Genomic DNA, 22,104 nt, shown 5'->3' on the forward strand with positions numbered 1-22,104 from the left:
GGTGTGCTGATCCCTAGCTGATACCTGAACATAACTTACTTATCTGTTACTGGGGTGTGCTGATCCCTAGCTGATACCTGGACATAACTTACTTATCTGTTACTGGGGTGTGCTGATCCCTAGCTGATACCTGGACATAACTTACTTATCTGTTACCGGGGTGTGCTTATCCCTAGCTGATACCTGGACATAACTTACTTATCTGTTACTGGGGTGTGCTGATCTCTAGCTGATACCTGGACATAACTTACTTATTTGTTACTGGGGTGTGCTGATCCCTAGCTGATACCTGGACATAACTTCCTTATTTGTTACTGGGGTGTGCTGATCCCTAGCTGATACCTGGACATAACTTACTTAACCGTTACCAGGGTGTGCTGATCCCTAGCTGATACCTGGACATAACTTACTTATCTGTTACTGGGGTGTGCTTATCCCTAGCTGATACCTGGACATAACTTACTTATTTGTTACTGGGGTGTTCTGATCCCTAGCTGATACCTGGACATAACTTACTTATCTGTTACTGGGGTGTGCTGATCCCTAGCTGATACCTGTGACCAGGAAGCGTGTTACCTACTGTTAACGGGAAGGTGGCTCAAGGACAAGGTCGATGGGGACCATCTTTTGTGTTCTTATACATCATTTTGGGGGCATACATGTACAGAACTGTATGTATCAAAATCACCCCTCTATTTTATTCATAATTAACATCAATAGTCAATTTAAGAAAATAACATCAACAGAGAATATAAAACCGGCTCAACAAGAGCAGCACAGCGCCACCCTCTTCCCCACACACATATTCAGACTCTTTCCCCGCAGAATTCTTTTAACAGCTACATTGTGTCACATCTGCTATAACAGCTGTAGGCCACTCAATTTCTGCTGCCTTAGGAAGACTGTAGTTTAAAGACATTTTTATCCACCAAGAACAAATTTGACCTGTTTTTTTTAGAACTTTTACATGTAAGAGGACAGCAATCCAATAAAGTGCATATCAAGAAACAAAAAAACATGTTTCATGTACACAGATGGGTATCCAAAGATGGTAGCTGTTAACAGGCTCACCTCAACCAGTAGCTGAATGCTCTCAGTGTGCAGATCAGGGCAGTGCACACACACCTCCATTTTAATTCTGTTGACTGGTGAAGAGACTGGACGTCGGCACAATGGACAAGACAACGCACTGTCAAAAAACAGAAAAATTAGTGCACTGCCAATAACAGACAAGTCTGTGCACTGTAAATAACAGACATGTCAGTGCTCTGTCAACAATAGGCAAATCAGTGCTCTGCCATCAATAGACAAGTTAGTGCTCTGCCATCAATAGACAAGTCAGTGCTCTGCCAGCAATAAAAAAGTCAGTGCACTGTCAGCAAGAGACATTTCAGTGTGCTGGCAACAACAGACAAGTCTGTGTACTGTCAAAAACAGATAGTCAGTGTGCTGTCAATAACAGACAAGTCAGTGTGCTGTCAACAACACAGAAGTCAGTGTGTTGTCAACAATAGACAAGTCAATGTACTGTCAACAACACACAAGTCAGTGTGTTGTGAAAAACACACAAGTCTGTGCTGTCAACAACTCACAAGTCAGTGTGCTATGAACAACACAGAAGTCAGTGTGCTGTCAACAACACACAAGTCAGTGTGTTGTCAACAATAGACAAGTCAATGTACTTTGAACAGACAAATCAGTGTGCTGTCAACAGCAGGCAAGTCAGTGTGCTGCAAACAACAGATGAGACAATGTACTGTGAACAAGAAACAAGTCAATGTACTTTGAATAACAGACAAGTCAGTGCACTGTGAACAAGAGACAAGTCAGTGTACTGTGAACAACAGACAAGTCAGTGTACTGTGAACAACAGACAAGTTAGTGTACTGTGAACAACACATAAGACAGTGTGCTGTCAACAGCAGACATGTCAGTGACAGATAAGTTAACTATCAACAGATAAGTTTAGTACACTGACAATTTACAAGTCAATGTACTGTGAACAAGTCAGTGTGTTGTCAACAACAGGCAAGTCAGTTTACAATCAACAGATAAGTTTAGTACACTGACAATGTACAAGTCAATGCACTGTCAACAACAGACAAGTCAGTGTGCTGTGAACAAGACAAGTCAGTGCACTATCCACAGATAATTTTACTATACTGACAATAAGAGACAAGTCACTGTACTTTGAACAACAGACAAGTCAATGTACTGTGAACAACAGACGAAGCAATGTACTTTGAATACCAGACAAGTCAGTGTACTATGAACTTAAGCTTAGCTTAGTACACTGACAATGTACAAGTCAATGCACTGTCAACAACAGATCAAGTCAATGTGCTGTGAACAACAGACAATTTTGTGTGCTGTGAACAACAGACAAGTCAGTGCTCTGTCAACAACTGAAAAGTCAGTGTGCTGTGAACAGCACAAGTCAGTGCACTGTCAAAAACAGACAAGTCAGTGTGCTTTGAACAACACAGAAGTCAGTGCACTGTCAACAACAGACAAGACAGTGTGCTGTCAGCAACAGACAAGATATTGTGCTTACAGCACATTTTACTATCAACTTTTAACGTCAAAATTAAGCCACACTGCCTTGCCCTTTCCAAAAATACCAATGTGGTCGTCAAGATGGTCTATATAAATGGACAATGTACAAGTCAATAATTTTACTTGCTTTAAGTTTCAAAAGTTATGCATCATGATAATTCATAAGCTTACAGACCCAACTGAGACTGGTTACCAGTCTCAACACTGATTTTGGTCCTGCCAATGGCAATTTTTGGTTGTATTATTAAGCTGACAACTGTAGTTTACAATCCCTTTGTGCTCGAGGGACATGACTGTAAGCGAAGGCACCAATCGTGACCTTGCAATCAACATATACAGCCAACATAGGCTTACTATCTCTTTGTGCAAGTGAACACTGCTCTTATTTCAAACATAAATGCCAAATGTGTATGGTTGGTATACACATGTACATCAGCAAAAAGGTAATTTATGTTACAAAGTTAACAATTTTTACTTCACATTTTACATGTGTTTTTCTTCACACTGTTGTATTTATGTTTTTTGTTCTGTCGAGAATGACCTGTACCTTGTCTTAACACTTTTTGTTATCTACAACAAGATGTCTTACCTGGTCTGGGGGTCAGAGGTCAAATTACTGTTATCACACTGATCACACTGCTGCCATATGTAACACTCCTCTTCATTTACATAAGATATTTTGCCTGAGACAAAAAATAAAATGAAAACACCAATCATACTTGGGATTTTCCTAAATGTACATGCAACATTGAACGTCAATGCCCTTAAATTCGGATATCACCAACACCTTTTTCGCATGTTCACCAGGCATTGTGTTAAGCATATTTTGAGCCGATTTCTGATGCTGTCAAACCCACTAAAACATAAATTATCACCATAATCAATAAATTATGGTCCAAAAATATCATTCGAAATTGCTTTTATTCATGTAAAAAGGTTGAAAAGATAGAGTGCGTGGAAGTTTCACTTACCTGTGACAGATACCAACTCTCCTAGAGCTGTGTCCTGGGTTAGAGGGAATGGTCTGATGACAGACTTCCTCAAGGCAATTAACTCTAAGTCTAACCCTTCAGGTACCCAAGGGGAGTAGCTCTGATGCTCATTGGTCATCTTCACAGCTCGTGTGTAATCGTCAGCAATCAGCTTTCCTGAAGAAAAAAAAAAAGAAGTTATATAACATGTCTGAAACTACCTTGTGTGGGAGGTAGGTGTATGTGTGTGGAAGGGGAGGGACAGGGGCGGATGTTGGTTGGCGAGATAGGGCCAGGCATGGTTGTGGATAAAAAATGTAGGAGGGGCAGGGAAGGTTTTATAAACATGGTAATCTGTTTCAGTGGTTAGTCACAAACTGATGATTAATGATGTGGGTCGTTGCATATAGAATATCATGACGCATGATAAACAGTACAAACTGTGACACAAGTCAAAATGGCTGCTTTTGATAAAGTACACTGTCACGGGGTCAATCAAGCTTGTGTAAAATGGGCTGAATCCGTGTATGAAGTTCACACATATTCCAGGGTGAGAGGGCCTCACAGGGCTAATTTGATGGAAGTTTCTCTACATGACAGATATTATTTCTTGGAGATCAACCTCCAAATATCTTACAAATCCACCAACTAGACAAGGTACTACAAATGTATGCAGACAAACAAGTAAGGGGCCTGACTGGCCTAGTGGTTAGCATGCTAGCAAAGCACAATGACTTAGGGGTCTCTAAACAATGCAGTCGCTTAGAGTTCAAGTCCAGCTCATGCTGGCTTCCTCTCCAGTTTTATGTGAGAAGCTTTGCCAGCCACCTGAGAATGGTCATAGGTTACCTGTGGGCTATGACCAGTTTCCTCAAACTATAATGTTGGCCACTGTTGTGGAAGGGAAATATTCTTGAGTACGGTCAATCAAATAAATAAATGCAACATTCCATGATGATGATAAGGCATATTATATTCCATAAAGAAGAAATAGATGTCGATTTATTTTATTTATTTTGATTGGTGTTTTACGCTGTACTCAATGATTCACTTATATGATGGTGGCCAGCATTACGGTGGGAGGAAACCGGCCAATGCCAAGGGAAACCCACAACTTTCTGGTTGCTGGCAGACCTTCTCATGTACGGCCAGAGAGGAAGGCAGCATGAGCTGGACTTGAACTCACAGTGACTGCATTGGTGGGAGGCAACAGATGTTGATCCATTTGTGTATAGTTTACAGTTGTACATAATCCGAGTCTTTAAAACTGACAGGCTGAGGCAATCTTTAAAAAAATTCTTGGGGCCTCCGTGGCTCATTTGGTTAGCATGCTAGCGCAGTGTAATGACCCAGGAGCCTCTCACCAATGCAGTCGCTGGGAGTTCAAGTCTAGCTCAAGCTGGCTTCCTCTCCGCCATAAGTGGGCAACCTGGAAGACCTGTGGATGGTCTACCTGGTTTCCTCCCAAAATAATGCTGGTCGTCGTCGTATAAGTGAAATATTCTTGAGTACAGCGTAGAACACCCCAATCAAATAAATAAATAAAATAAAAAAATTCTTTGTTGGTCATATCCTGTAAGGAATTCTATATTTTCTCTTTTATTCTGGCAAATGTCCATGACAGGGATTTTTAAAAAAATTTATATTGAGAGAGAGGATAAAAATCAGCTGTATCTCCGACTACCAAGCATCAAGAACAAGTGTCTGCCTGAGTAATGTGTGTCTCACCATGACAGTGATAAACATCTCTCACAAACACCAGGTCCCCCGGATCTAGCTGCATGTTACTCAGTTCACACGACTCCATCAGGTACAAACGTGGAGTGAGGGCGGAGCCTGTGGATCCAGACGTCAGTGATTGGTCATATACATATACCACTTGACAGCAAGTATCATATGGTCTTCTCTCCTTCTGAAAAAGGTAACAAATTCATGGAGGTGTATTTATTCATTTATTTGACTGGTGGGTGGCCAAGGTGGTTAGCACACCAGTGTGGCGCAATGACCCAGGAGCCTCTCACCAATGCAGTCGCTGTGAGTTAAAGCCCAGCTCATGCCGGCTTCCTCTCTGGCTGTCCGTGGGACGATCTGCTAGCAACCTGCAGATGGTCATGGGTTTCTGCCTGGTTTCCTTTCACCATAATGCTGGCTGCTGTCATACAAGTGAAATATTCTTGAGTCCGGCATAAAACACCAATTGAATAAATAGATAAATAAATCTAACTGGTGTTTGTAATTGTGTTCTTATCAATTTTTCATCTACATGACAGTAATCAGGTCAATTGGTTGAGGACGCCACAGCACCTTGCTAGGCACCGGGTACACGAGCTGGAGCTGGGTATTAATGCCACATCAACAACATATCAGCCATATTGTGCAGAGAACATGTTTAAACCACTGTCCAACCAAAACGATGAAGATAAAATTAAGTGTTATATGACCAAAGCCGATTTTCTTCAACGGATCTACATGGCAGAGCTCAAAAATAGTCACTTAGATGGCTGAGGTCCTATTCTTTTAACATCAGTGAAGATGGATTGGAACTTTCGAATTCACTTGTCATTCTGGCTGAAATCATTAGTCCTTTTGACCATTATTTCTCAGCAAATTTGAACACAGATATCATGCATGTTTCAGAATATTAAAAGGAATATTATATGATGTTGACAAGTTATTTTGTGATTTCTGTTAAGTCTAGATGTGCTCCTGCCTTACCAAGACATTTTAGTCTTCAAAATGAATTTTGTTTTCAAACTGCAAAGTTACACCTTTACTGGTCACATTTGTTGATGATTTACATACACGCTTTATATATACGACATAGATTCACAAAGGTAAGGAGCAATATGGGTGCCTGGACACGTGTAGCTGAAGAGAGTAAATTTAATCTACCGAAAACAAATCGTTGAAAAAAAAAAATGACCTCAAACTTTTCACAGCTGTGCTTCTCCGTGACAAACTGTCCTACCTTTATAGACACTTCATCAACGTAAAACACTTTGAATAGAAATGATCTCCTGCTATCAGCATCTGTCACACAAGGCTGTAAAACATAAAATAAAAAGCTGATCAATTCACCTTTATATGAATTTGAAAAAAAAAAATACACTTCAAAAGACAGGCATTTTAAAAGCTGATATGAAAGCAATGTTTGACGTGGACTGATTTTCAATGTCAAAAACAACTGAGAACACTCACACACACACACACACAAAAAAAAATAACTATACCAAACAAATTAAATATCTAATCTGGTTTAAATGATCTCTTAAGTAGATCAAGCAAGGCGAGGCACATTACCGGAGACACAAATAATAAAATATATAAATATATAATCACCCTTTGAACCTTACTCCAAAAAATTCCCCAAACAGGACACGCAGGAACCTTGTATTCCACTGATTAGTTTAATGTAATGTACGAATAGTAAATCAGGAGAAATGAATGATGGCAAAATAAAGTGCTGAAATATTGTGTCAAAATGAGTCTTTCGTTACACTACTTGTGTAGAATAGACAGGTAAAATAGTCTCACCTTGTTTCGTACATTTCCGTACCTATTTCATTAGTGATTTATGCCATTTTCCAAAATGTTTCTCCCATATGACAGCATTCAAACTGCAGTCAAATAGTAAGAATTTCACACTGCATGTGTAACTTTCAAAAATGAATTTTCCATTCCCTGTCATTATTTACACCTTCAAAAAATATTATCTCTGACAAAGAAATAAGCAAACCTTGGGTCGTGTACTCAATCAAAACATCGCTTTCTAGCTCTATTTGTGGTAAATATATGAAACTGACTTACTGAAGAATTCAAAATGTTTTTTAGTTCATACGATGTGACCTTTAACCGAGGGTCAGAGGTCTGTGGAAGGTCATGTGACAGTTGAACTCCGCTCCTCTCATGCCAGGCTTTCATCAGATAACAAAAACCAGGAGCAGGGCGTGGTACTGTCTAAAACAGATACATGATGACAACTGTATATCAGTTGTTAGATCGCTGCTCTGGAAATGCTCTACTTAAATTTTTAAAAAATAAATAGTGCATTAAAAGTATATTTACAACAATATTACAAAACAATATTTGATATTTACCAACATTTGAAAAATCGTGAAATTTTGCACACTGCATGTCACTAATCAAGTCAACACACTGTAGCAAGGATTACCCTGTAGATACAGATGTGCTCCAATGAACATGAGCAAATGCATAATTGGTCAGATTTTGAAAAATTTTACAAACAGACTGAAGGTAATTTTGACTAGCTGTACGACCAGATAATGTAAAATCTGGTCTGACCACCCTGCTTTTGTACCACACTAAACAGTGAGCAAGCACTGTGTTAATGAGGCATGTGATCAGATTTTGTGGGATGACTAACCACTCCTCCTGAAGCAGATGTCTAACGTCATCATGATCGGACACTATCGTACCAGGCTGATACACCGCTTGTTTCAAACTGTCCCGCAAATGTCCTATGGGATTGAGATCCGGGGAATCGGTGGGCCGTTACATGTGCGTTCACGTTCAAAGAAGACATTTATCACTCTGGCTAGATGTGGATGAGTGCTGTCATGCATAAAGAAATCTGTTGCCATCTTAAATCTGTTTTCAAAATCCCACGACAACGTATTCGCGCATGATCATTGGAGCACCTCTGTGTCGACAGGGTAATCCTTGCTACAGTGTGTTGACTTGATTACTGAAATACTGTGTGCAAAATTTCACAACAATTGGGCAAATAACTTGGTAAATGTCAAACAAAGTTTTGGGAGGAACTTACTATTGATGCACTGTTTATTTTAAAGACAGAAGGACATTGTATAAGAATTATATTTGACGTGTTTTTTTTAAATCTTAGCTAGGCTTGAAAGTGTCTGTTTAAGCTTTGCTTTGAGTTTGGATGTTATCATTATCATGTCAAAAGAAATCCATTTTTGTTGTGACATCTCACCATGACATAGCTGATAAATTGCTGATATATATATAGATATCTATCTATCTGGCCGTATATATAGCCAGATAAACCCCAATGATTCATTCATTCAAAGTATCACTGGTATTTCATTGATTACAAGAAATGATCATTTTTTCTTTTTCCCCTAACTTTTTGGGAGCTTACCTCAACTTGTGAGCTTGAGTCATTTGTGCTACTTTCCAGTTCTGGCCGTGCTGTTTGTCCCCAGACACTCTCCAACACAGAAAAAAGACAGGGATCCCTGGTGGGCAAATTGAGGAACAAAATAACACAATTAAAAGCAAATATAATGGGATCTCATCTTGATTCATTATTTCTTTATTTGCTTGTTGTTTTATGCCATACCCAAGAGGGTCTCATTTATATGATGGTGGAAGAAACCCAAAAATCTGAGGTAAAACACCCATCTTTATCAAGTTACAGGTATGCACACCATATTGGTGGAAGACATAATGTTAAACATCCCAACAGGCATCATGGACTGCCTGGGGAATGTACAAATTCCCTGTATAAGGCCAGATTTTTAAAAGCTAGAGACTGAAAGGCAAATATGTTAACAACCGGGCCATGGCTTGCACCTCATAAATGTTATACTGTATGGTGCTTCTATTCAAACAATTCTTGTGCATTGAAAACAGGTGTTTGGGGTTCAAGTAAGATACGTGTGAAATCTGATAATGTTCATATCGCTTTGTTAGGAAATGCTGGCGAATGTTTATTATGTTGTAACGTAAGTATTGTAAGAACATCGCCATATTTTCATACATGTTTTATTCATACAATACCACTTCTTCAGCTGGTTAGTACCCGGTATGTCATCATGAGCTTGACTCAAGAAAGTGACCAACGCGCAGTCAAAAGTTCTGACCCATGTACATTTCAAAAAAGCACCTTGTCAAGAACACCATTCTAACAATAAAAGCAAGACCACTGACAACAACAGTGTGTTCTTTAAGAGCTGCTTGTCACAGTTAAAAATCTATACAATGAAAACTCAGATGACAACTGACCTCTCCTTGTTGGTTCTACTCAGTAAAGTGACAGCTGTCACTGTAATGCTCTGCATCTCCCACTGCAATACATCCCTCCAGTTCTCCAGGTGACTGGAATGATCGGGCAACTGGATGACAGCAAACACTCCATGACTGTCTTCTGCCAGAATACTCCAGCTGGAAACACAGGCAGGACAAACGTAAAACTTGGCTTACCTCAACCTCAGTACAAATATTTTGTCAAATCCATCTCACTTTCAACATGATAGATATTTAATCACATACCAAGGCTGCCGGATATTTTACCTCATTTTTAGCCTGGTGGAGATTTAAACTTATTCCCCATTATAGTGAAAACCCCATTCTCTGCATAGTGAAAATTTTATCTCATTATGGACTTACTGGGGATGTTTATCTCATTCCCAACGTGCTGGAATTTTACCTTATTCTCAACCTGCTGGAAGTTTACTTCATTCCCAAACTGCTGGAAATTTAACTTCATTCCCACCATACTGGAAATTTTACCTCATTCTCAACCTGCTGGAAATTTAACCTCATTCCCATTGTACTGGAAATTTTACCTCATTCTCAAACTGCCAGAAATTTAACCTCATTCCAAGCATACCGCACATTTTACCTCATTCCTGACCTGTTAGAAATTTATCCTATTTCCCAGCATACTGGAAATTTTACCTCATTCCCAACCTGCTGGAAATGTTACCTCATTCCCAGATTACTGGAAATTTTACCTCATTCTCAACCTGCCAGAAATTTAATATCATTTCCAGCATACTGGAAGTTTTACCTCATTCCAGACATGTTGAAAATATAACCTCATTCCAAGCATACCGCACATTTTACCTCATTCCTGACCTGTTAGAAATTTATCCTATTTCCCAGCATACTGGAAATTTTACCTCATTCCCAACCTGCCAGAAATTTAACCTCATTCCCAGCATACTGGAAATTTTACCTCATTCCCAACCTGCTGGAAATGTTACCTCATTCCCAGATTACTGGAAATTTTACCTCATTCTCAACCTGCCAGAAATTTAATATCATTCCCAGCATACTGGAAATTTTACCTCATTCCCAACCTGCCAGAAATTTAACATCATTCCAACCATACTGGAAATTTTACCTTATTCATAACCTGCTGGAAATTTGACCTCATTCCCGGCACAGGGGAAATTTTGCCTCATTCCCAACCTGCCAGAAATTTAACATCATTCATAGCATACTGGAAATTTTACCTCATTCCCAACCTTCTGGAAATTTTACCTCATCCCAACCTGCTGGATTTTTACCTTATTCTCAACCTGCTGGAAGTTTACTTCATTCTCAAACTGCTGGAAATTTAACTTCATTCCTAACCTGCTGGAATTTAACATCATTCTCAAATTGCAGGAAATTTACCCTCATTCCAAAAATTTAACTTCACTCCCGCCATACTGGAAATTTTACCTCATTCTGAATCTGCTGGCCATTTAACATCATTCCAACCATACTGAAAATTTCACCTCATTCCCAACCTGCTGGAAATTTAACGTCATTCCCAGCATACTGGAAATTTTACCTCATTCCCAACCTGCTGGAAATGTTACGTCATTCTCAGGTTACTGGAAATTTTACCTCATTCTCAACCTGCTGGAAATTTAATATCATTCCCAGTATACTGGACATTTCACCTCATTCCCGACCTGTTGGAAATTTAACGTCATTCCCAGCATACTGGAAATTTTACCTCATTCCCAACCTGCTGGAAATGTTATGTCATTCTCAGGTTACTGGAAATTTTACCTCATTCTCAACCTGCTGGAAATTTAATATCATTCCCAGTATACTGGACATTTCACCTCATTCTCGACCTGTTGGAAATTTATCCTCATTCCCAACATGCTGGAAATTTTACATCATTCCCAACATGCTGGAAATGTTACCTCATTCCCAGGTAACTGGAAATTTTACCTCATTCTCAACTTGCCAGAAATTTAATATCATTTCCAGCATACTGGAAATTTTACCTCATTCCCAACCTGCCAGAAATTTAACATCATTCCCAGCATACTGGAAATTTTACCTCATTCCCAACCTGCTGGAAATTTAACATCATTCCTGATATACTGGAAATTTTACCTCATTCCCAACCTGCCAGAAATTTAACATCATTCCCAGCATACTGGAAATTTTACCTCATTCTCAACCTGCTGGAAATTTAACATCATTCCTGATATACTGGAAATTTTACCTCATTCCCAACCTGCCAGAAATTTAACATCATTCCCAGCATACTGGAAATTTTACCTTATTCCTAACCTGTTGGAAATTTAACATCATTCCCAGCATACTGGAAATTTTACCTCATTCCCAACCTGCCAGAAATTTAACATTATTCCCACCATACTGGAAAATTTTACCTCATTCCCAGGTAACTGGAAATTTAACATCATCCCCAGCATACTGGGAAATGAGGCATGAGAAAATTTTACCTCATTTCCATCCTGCTGGAAATTTAACATCATTCCCAGCATACTGGAAATTTTACCTCATTCCCAGCCTGCCAGACATTTAACCTCATTCCCAGCCTGCCAGGAATTTAACATCATTCCCAGCATACTGGAAATTTTACCTCATTAACAACCTGCTGGAAATTTAACATCATTCCCAGCAAACTGGAAATTTTACTTCATTCCCAACCTGCCAGAAATTTAACATTATTCCCAGCATACTGGGAAATTTTACCTCATTCCCAGGTAACTGGAAATTTAACATCATTCCCAGCATACTGGGAAATTTAACATCATCCCCAGCATACTGGGAAATGAGGCATGAGAAAATTTTACCTCATTCCCAGCCTGCCAGAAATTTAACATCATTCCCAGCATACTGGAAATTTTACTTCATTCCCAACCTAGTGAAACTTTAATCTTATGCTCAGTACAGAAGGATTTACTCATCTTCATCCTGCTGAAAATTTAATCTTATTCCCAACCTGCTGAAAATTATTTCAAACATGGTAAGAAATTTGATTTCAATTAATACCTGACAGATATTTAACCCTATTTCCAACTTGATTGTAATTTTAATCTCATTTCCAAGCCAGAAGGAAGCTTTACTATCCTCATCTGGTTTGGAGATAGTGACTTACATACAGGGCGATTTAATCTGTTGTCACATTCTACAATGCTTACCTCAGATAAGGCTGTGTTTTGAGCCTTCGGCAGAATACTCTGCAGATTGTGGCCTGGAAGCTCAGGCCTTTGTCTGTACAATGGCCAGTCTTCTCTATGCTGTCAAGTATAGACTCGGACAGCTTCGGCCCTGGGATCTGTGAGTTCAGAATGGTGTGAAGCCTGGGGTTATCCCCACCTGCACCTCCTGTAGAAGTGATCCCTGACACAGACTGGAATAAGGAGAGAACTTGTATGAGGTTGAGAAAAGATCCACATGGACTCTAAATGTCCATGCAATCAGTGAGCAAAAATGAACGTGTGTTTTAAATCTGGATTCTTGGTGTGGTGGATGTGGTTTAAAGTTTCAGATCAGAATGTATTTTGACAATTACCACAGAAACATAACAATCTTTGTCAAATAGAAACAAAAATGCACTAAAATAGGAGGAAAAATAACAATCTTTCAGCACACTTTTAAGTTGCTTAGAATATTCAACAAACTTCTTGCTAAGTAAACTGGAAAAAGACTATAAACAGATTGCTGTTTTTTTTTTTGATTACGTATGTAAGTAGGTTACCTGTGTGTCTATGGAGAGAGTTGTAGGACAAGGGTATAACTGGACTGGGCAGCTCTTTGGCGGACAGTCACCTAGGCAGATGAAACAGAAATACCATAATACCACATTTCACACCAAGTACATGGTGCCCCCCTCATAAAGCTTTAAACAATTCATACATACACAAACATGTACACAATCTGTCTTAGTGGTTGATATCATTCTTTTAGTCTACTCAGATCAAAAATACTCAAATTAAACTTCATCTTTAGTTTATAATTAAAGTTAACTTAATCTCATTAATAATTATGAATTTCCTTCTGACAGCTGATATAAAACTACAGCCCAAAGGTTTTGATTTGGTATCCATTCTTCAAATGTAACAACAGGTTGATGAGTCCTATTTTCCATAGAACGGTCAACTTACTTACAGACAAAAGTAACCAATATTTGCATATTTACTTACTTTGTACCTTCCAACATTTGTGAGATTACCTTGAACACATGGACACCGCCACACAGCTCTGAATGATTTCAAATCTTTATCATGAACAGTAGCATCATTCATGGTTGAGTCACTGGTACCACTGGGAACAGGGTCTAGTACGGAGTAGTATACACACAGCAGTACCTGATGACCTAGTGCTGGCATGTCTAAAGTCTGCCTGCAACAGTACCAATGCGTGGACTATTAACATACATACAAAGCAGGTCAAACACAACATTAGAACATATAAAACTGAAACAGGAGGCGCAATCCAACCAACACAACAAACTGATTGAAGTTGCAGATAACTAAAACAAGTTTCTCAGTACACCCAGGATAAACATGTTAAATTGTAAGTAATGAACAAATGCATTCAGTGATATGAAGTTTTAATTAGCACATCTGCTTTACCATTTACCATTTGCAGCTTTCAGAATGACTCATGCCATTCGGACATCAGAGAACAAGCTTTTGGTGCTGAAAACTGATTAAACATAAGTTGTGCCTGGAAAGGAATTACATGAATTGTGAGTTTGGATGCATACAGTTTATTAGTGGATTTATTTTATGAAACAGGTATTAAAATGGATAAGTGTACTTTAGTGAGAATGACTCGACCCTTACCATGGAGGGTGTATTCTAACAGCTAATCCTTTCCTTAGTTTGTGAGAGTGGGCGGAGTTCTGCGGAAACATCACCATGACAACAGGCTGAAGACTGGATTGGCTGATGCCATCACAAGACAACATGGTACATGTAGCCACACAGAGGGAGCAGCTGGTTTCTAAGGAGCTCAACTGTACTTTTATGAACTTCGAACATTCTAGAATAAAGATACAATTTGGGATGTGAGGTGAAAAGAATTTGGGAATCGATGCAAAAACAACTTTCTTCTATTTATCTGACTGATTCACTTGTATGAACTCAGTCAATTGTTTGGGTGGAAGAAATCACAGAGCCCGGCATAAACCACCAACCTTTGGCAGAGTACTGGCTCACTTACCTACATGTGACGTTCCGACATGAGCACCCTACTGTATTGTTTGCAATGAATTAAGTATACATGTAAATGGTCACAAGAGAGTGGTTGACTGTCTACTGTCATCAAGGCCATGCAAGACAATTTGGCATTGGAGACCAAGTTTAAAAATAAAGAATTTTGACTACTCAAAAAATCACTGACTAATATTTCACACCATTGTCACTACAATGTAATCCACCCTAATGATGGCAAATAAGCTTGTTAACGGATCTGCATTAAATGTAACGCCATTATACAAGACGCTAAGAAGGGGTATCAAAGATGTAATGCCATTATACAAGACGCTAAGAAGGGGTATCAGAGATGCCGTTACCCATGGAGGAGTCAGCAGCAGAGTGGTGTTGTTCCCGGACTTTGTGGTACCAGACTGTCTGAGCGGATTTCTCTCTACTCTGCAACTTACACAGCTGCTCAGCCATGCTGCATCTAAAACAACAGATATGACATACATGTATGTTTCCTTGTAGGCGTCTCAGTCCCCCACACATTTATGATACAGCTGCTTTTCTTTGATGCAATGTCACAGACACCAGACTAGACACTCCACACTAGCCAAATACCACACTAACACTGCACCTACCACTGCTTGCTGCTTGGCCAATCCCTTTTGAAAAGAAAGAAGCAAGAAAGTATGCTCACAGACACCAGACTAGACACCCAACACTATCGACATAATACAGGGCACTGCACCAATCGCTGCATGGCTTATCCGTAATATTGGGCATAAAGCATGAAGGAATGAGTATTGTATATATATCTTACGCCACAGCCAATGTCTCACATATGAGACAGAAGGCCTGACGATTTATCTAATGCAGTGTAAGAAAAGATTCTTAAACCTACAAATTGTACGAGTAACCTGATACATGAGCATGGAACTCTACACCATCGATCTACCGACTGTTAATGCTACCAGCTGTCTAAAAAGTGAAGATTTTGTATTTTGCTACCAGCTGTCTAAAAAGTCAAGATTTTGTATTTTTCTACCAACTATCCAAAAAGTCAAGATTGTGTATTTTGCTACCAGCTGTCTGAAAGTCATGATTTTGCAAAATACAAATATACCTAGCATACTTCTTTTTCTTCTTAGCAGAGTCTTCCAAATTTTCTGACATTTCATTGTTGGAGGTGCTTTTTTTGGGCGTTCCTCCCTGCCACTGAATATTTTTTAACCAATCTCCAGCCTTCATTTTCCCGGCTGCCTGTGATGGAGAAACCTTGGGTGAAGTGGTTCTGGAAGATGGGATGGAGATATCGTCTGTTGCTTTCTGAAATGTAACTCATGTGTTTAAATCCAAAATGTCAAAGTCACCATTGAAATGATTACATATAAGTTTGTGGCTTTAGTTTACACTCTAACTGTGAAATTGTGAGATTGTGAAATGGTGCAGCAGAAAGGCAGCATGCCATTGTAGAGGAAGGGTTATGTCCCTTTCATGAAATTCTGTGCTTGTTTAATTAGCTTCCTTTTTTAAATGTTGTTTACATACATTTTGTTGACCAAATAAAGTGATTAGAAATGTTGTATAACTAAGGTTAGTGGAATGGCTTTAACTTTCAAAGCTGAAGGATCCTGGATCAATTTGTTTTGCATTTTATAAAACCTGTTATCATTAAGTTGTACATGTAAGACAGGGTTCATGCCAGCTATTAAGAGTGGGTCATATCTTACACAGCCACATCCTATGACAAGGTCTTCACTTCAGGTACCATGCTTGACTATGCAAACTAACAGGGGGATAGCCTCACCCTGCCCTTTACAGCAGATAGCAGAACGACACACTGAGCTATACCCCATGACAATGCATTAGAAGGGTTCACATGTAGACACGAATGGCGAGATTCTTTTATTCTGTTGTACTGAAGTATGTTAGGGTTTATTTACCTGTGTTTTTGTTAAGATATTACATTCTGTGTTTGTTGTGCTAACCTGGGTTTCAGTCCAGTTTCTGGATAGTTGGCAGTCTGGCACTTTAGCTGATCCAAGTCACTTGGAGTCCTAACTTACCAACCCGGGTAGGCAAAGGAAGACAACTTTAGTTGCCTCAATTTACACATTATAGGCAAAGTTTCCATTGTAACACACGAGGGGCAATTTGAATCTGTCACCTTTTTTACCTGGTTGTCATGATTAACTTGGATGGAGCTTAGGCCTGAGGAAGTTTCATAAATCATTCATTCATGAAAAGGATGCCAAAGCTTACGGATGACACCTGCCCCAATGTTACTGACACCACATATTTCCCAATCCTGTGACTTAGTAACTGCATAACTCACATGATACTAGCCTCCTAACGCTCACCTCTGAGGGGTCGGGCCGACTGACTGTCTGCATGCTCACTTCTTCAGACTCAGAGTCGTACGATGAAATACACTCACGCAAATCCTTAAATAAATTGTTGAACAGCGTTACTTCAGAGTACAATTAAATACAGTTTACAAAAACGTAAGAAAGAAAGCTTATTTCATAAAGGATTTACTTTCATATATGGCAGTGAACCTGTTAACAACTGTCAAAAGGTAAGTAAATGACACAAGTCAATGTTGACATTGAATGTAATTTTTTTTTTAACTCTTTACTCCTGTAAATGGAAAGGAAGCAAAAGATGAATTAAGTATCAGTAGAAAAATCAATGAAAACTATGACCAATTCTACCTTTTTCGATTACTTATTTTATTTGACTAAATGAATTACACATACTACGCACCACTTTTTGTGTCAGTGACATCGCAAACTATTTTTTTTATCCCAAAGACTGTTTTGTATATTGGAATACATATACCGGTACCTATGCTTGGGTAGACAAGAAACTAAAAACAGATCAACCAACTGCGCGAGTAGTCAAGAAACTAAAAGTAAATCGTCCAATTGGCATCCAACATTATCAACATGGGGACAGTTGTTTATTCAAGTAAAAATTAATTAAACTCAGTAAAGGTAGTTTTGGGGTATAGAATCAGCAGTATTTTCGGTCACACTTTCATTTTATACGTCACACTTTTCAACGACCTGAACCTAATCTGTACCTGTTGAACAGTCTGATATTCCTCCAAATCCTCTGGCTTACTGGGTGGCGATCTGCTCCACTCTTCTTCTTCACAATCTATCAGGTCTACATCATTTAGTGTCACACCAGAAACTTCCCTCACTGACTTAGGCGTGGTCTTTTTAGCATGGGTAATAGCTATACATCTCTTCTTCTGCTTTTTTATCACCAAGTTCTTCTCCTTTAGGAGAAAACATTTATTTGTCATTGACTCAATGACAATAAAATAATATTTTCATTTGCAAGTTGTATGGGTGGAGGAATCACAGCAGAACTGAGGAAATCCTGCCGAATTCGCGGAGTAAACCACCAGTGTTTGGTAGGTAAATGATAAACTTTGTCATGTATGATACATAGACCTTCACCCACAGAACAAGCTCGCTGCCTACATCATATCGATGAATGACAACTGATTAACACTGAAATCCATCTAACATCTAAGTGGCTCACAGGGTCTTGTCAACCACTAGGATGTCTTGGAGATTGACAGACACCCCCATACCTCCACAACCCCACCCATAAAAAAACAGTAAGGCAAAACAATTCATGGAAATAATTTATGAACTTTTTCATTTCATTTAAGCAGGTTTAGATGATCTACACTTTGAGTGAACAAATGAATGGGTGATTAGTGTTTAGCACCATGTTGGTAATATAAATCGTTCCCATGGCAAGTGTGCACCAACTTATCATATAAACACACTTTAAATATCTACACCAAAAAATGCAACTAAAAATATGAATAACTTACATTAAACATGGGGGACAAAACACACTTGAAATTAAAAGTTACCTCCATTTCACTTTCACTTCCCTCACTTGATAGGCAGCTGATAGAGAGTTGATCTGTAAGAGTTAAGAAGTTAGACTATGGTAGTACACAGATGGGATAAATGTACTTGTATCTAAAATCAAACAGCAATTACAGATTCTGTGGGTTCTAGTATATGATGTTTTATAACCAAACGTGATATTTCACAACATTTATTTGCCTCTAAATGAGAGCTTTTCAGGCTAAATTTTTAGGTCTTTCTGATTTCAGGGTTCGAATACATGTCACTAAGAAGTAAATAAAATGTTGTTACCACTGTCATTCATATCTGATGTCATCATCAACAGGAAATAGAGTTTAGGATTGTGAGGACTGTGAAACATTTAACAAACTCGCATCATAAAAGTTTTGCAGCAGGAATAAGGGACTAGGCTTTAAACATTATTTCAAAACTATAAATAATATGATTTACCTGTTTCTTCATCCAGAAGATGGGTTTGGGTTTTCAATTCTTTCACTGGTGACATATCTGCTAATTTTCGTTTCCGTTTATCCTTAGCACTACATAATTGTATCAATTTAAAGTCTGCAAAACCCTTGCCAGCTGTTTCCCACTTTTCAACTATGTCATGTTGAGCTGACTTTCTGTGACGTGAGATTTTGTCTTCTTGGAAACTGTTCTCAAATCCTCTTGACAATGTCCCTGTATTACAGTTAGAAACAGATGGATTTCTGTCCCCATACTGTAACTGAAAAACGCCAGAAATACCAGTTTGAACTGTAAACTAAAGCATTGAGCAAACATTAAGTGTTGAACTTATTTATTTATTTGATAGGTGTTTAATGCCGTACTGAAGAATATTTCACTTACACAACGGCAGCCAGCATTGTGGTGCTCATAAACCAGTTAGCTAGCAAACCTTCCCAGGTACGGCCAAAGATGAAGCCAGTATGAGCAGGTGAGAGGCTCCTGGGTCATTGCGCTGCACAAGCATGCTAATCACTATTCCACAGAGACTCCAAATCAATTTATTTATTCATATGATTGGTGTTTTTTGCTGTAATTAAGAATATTTCACTTATACGACGACAGTCAGCATTATGGTGGGAGAACCCAGGCCTAGCAGTATTAAACTATTCAGAATGACCCAAAAGCCATTCTGAAAAAACTTGTTACATCAGATTTCCACAATTTCACACTGCAGCAGCATAATCTACATGTACATCTACATCCAAAAAGTTGTGATCAAGCATGTTACATGTATATGTAGTCCATTTTCTTCATCACCATGTTGGTGGTAGTCATGTGAAACAGGGTGATATATAAGCATTATTTACCTTAGGGCTAGAGGGAATTCCCCTTAGTCTAGAAGTAGAAGCGTGGACAAAACAAAGAAGGCTGGTTCTCTGTCACTTATATCACTTTTTTAGATTCATAATGGTAAAATGCATAAACTCGGTTTCAATGACAAGAGTTCATTGCCTCATGTGCCTCGTAATAATTAAAAAAACAGTGGCAAGCTAGATTAGTCGTCTGTTCTCGGAGACAGAAGTGTAAACTGCGTTAATGCGAGTAGCCATTGTAAAACCAATCATTCTCCATGCCCATTGTCCAGCATGAACCTACTTTTGAATAACTATACCGAGGCAAACAGTTCTTGGTTCAAAATCTAATCTTGTGAAGTTTACCATGAATCACAACAAGTATTTTACCAATATTTTCTCTTTAATAACAAGGATGTACAACAGATCAATGTGTGGAGCTTGTGGTGATACATGCCACTAATGAACTATGAAAGGCAATTTTGGTAGCGAGTATGACTCATTTACAGATGGAGAGAAGCAGACATACGATAGCTCAGTTCGGCTCATGGCTGTGTTTTTCATCACTCCCGTTTTAACATCCCGTCACTTATTATTGACCAAATATTGTTTTTAGCAGGTCATTTGTAGTACTTTGACATATGGATTAGTCTATGTGGATGTGCTGCATGTACATGTATGATGTCTGTACAGGTACACTAGCTCTGCGGGGCTGTGATTACGTATACTATCACAGCCCTGTCTTGTTCCATAAGCTTACCTTGAATACCATTGTACTTCCCTTGCTGGCTTTAATATACTACTGCTGGGCACCCAATAATTTGTCTTTGCGTAGTCCCAGTCATCTCAGCTATCAATTCCAGGTAGGTGTTCCCATGTGTCATCACTAATAAATCCACACAAGCATAAAACTAGGTGAAACTGGATAAACTCAAACTCCAACTGTCATGTTTGAATGCATACTCCTCACATCCCATACAAGGGAGATAACTACTGACAACAGCAATTAATATATTTTGTACATCTTGTTTAATCTGTTCTGTAATTGTTTGACAATCTTTTTTATTCATCAATGTTGATTACGGGTTCCCCCTACGTCATTATATTGCTGAGACTGATCCTAAACAATTATCCAGTATGCGTGTCAAAAGGTTTAACTTGCCTAATAGTAGTATACATCATTCACCTCACTCTGTGACGACTGTGACTACAGACAGACAAATTATTTGGTGCACAGCAGTGGTATATTGAAGCCAGCAAGGGAAGTACACAGGTGTTCAAGGTAAGCTTATGAAACATGACAGGGCTGTGACAGTATACGTAATCACAGCCCTACGGAGCTAAGGTACACAAATCTGACAATGACACTAGCAGACAGCTTGTTCACATAGACTTTCTTTTCAAGTGAAAATACAGCATCTTCCACCTCCTTGGAGCTACTTCAGTCGAGCGTAGTTTGGTTTACACTGTCAGCTTACTTTTCTCTTGATAAATGACTGTTTTCCAAACATTTCGAGTATGTCTTCGTTTACAATAAACTTTCTCCAACTTCCCGCAATATCTCCGTGTGATCTTCCTCTTGACCTCCATTCGCGGAGAGCTACCACGCAAGGGAAGTAGCCCATTGTGGCGCATAGCAGACAGAAGTTTCAGCGAAAAATGTTTCTATGTGTTCTATCTAATTTTTAATAATTTTATCATTTACCGTATTGGTTTTTCCGCAGTCCTTGTGTATTGTAAATATATTTAAGTACCAAAAAATGATTTACTTCCCCTATTCTCCAGCAAAAGAAGGACTGTTACCCAATACATATCTATAGGGGTATTTGGAGTAAAAATAAATAAATGAAATAAAATTAAATTAAATTATAAATAAAATATAAATAGTCAGTGGCAACACTAACAATATCAAGTTTGTGTTACTTTCTTGATGAAGTAATCAAAACTTTTATTATTTTCCTTGTTGAATGATGAGAACAGACTTGAGAGAGTGGAGTGGACTAGGCTTAGCATCAAGTGAAAGAGGTATGTGTTGGGACGGAGGGCGCGTTGCAGAGTCAGAAACGACCACCATTTTCATATTTCTCATGAATTTGTTTCTATAAAATTAATATGAAGGCACATCGATCAGGAGCCACCTCCTCCGGGAGTTACTTCTATGGGGAAAATTGTTTATTCACACCACTAAATGTGACCTTCACAT

The 22,104-nt window shown here is 38.8% G+C and overlaps 1 protein-coding gene across 1 annotated transcript; it reads right to left on the reverse strand.

Moving 5' to 3' along the window:
* Window positions 1-2,723: 2,723 nt before the first annotated feature.
* LOC135475760 (DNA repair-scaffolding protein-like) lies at window positions 2,724-21,526 on the reverse strand. The gene is made up of 19 exons (XM_064755698.1): window positions 21,380-21,526; window positions 19,051-19,327; window positions 18,600-18,652; window positions 17,787-17,987; window positions 17,062-17,145; window positions 15,825-16,027; window positions 15,073-15,185; window positions 14,342-14,540; window positions 13,726-13,895; window positions 13,252-13,322; window positions 12,692-12,903; window positions 9,519-9,677; window positions 8,653-8,749; window positions 7,335-7,484; window positions 6,496-6,570; window positions 5,256-5,439; window positions 3,528-3,704; window positions 3,146-3,239; window positions 2,724-2,772 (listed from the first exon to the last, which is right to left on the reverse strand). The coding sequence occupies exons 1-19, from the start codon at window positions 21,524-21,526 to the stop codon at window positions 2,724-2,726; spliced, it is 2,715 nt and encodes a 904-aa protein (XP_064611768.1).
* Window positions 21,527-22,104: the final 578 nt, after the last annotated feature.

The sequence above is a fragment of the Liolophura sinensis genome, chromosome 9 (genome assembly GCF_032854445.1).
Source record: "Liolophura sinensis isolate JHLJ2023 chromosome 9, CUHK_Ljap_v2, whole genome shotgun sequence".
Taxonomy (NCBI): domain Eukaryota; kingdom Metazoa; phylum Mollusca; class Polyplacophora; order Chitonida; family Chitonidae; genus Liolophura; species Liolophura sinensis.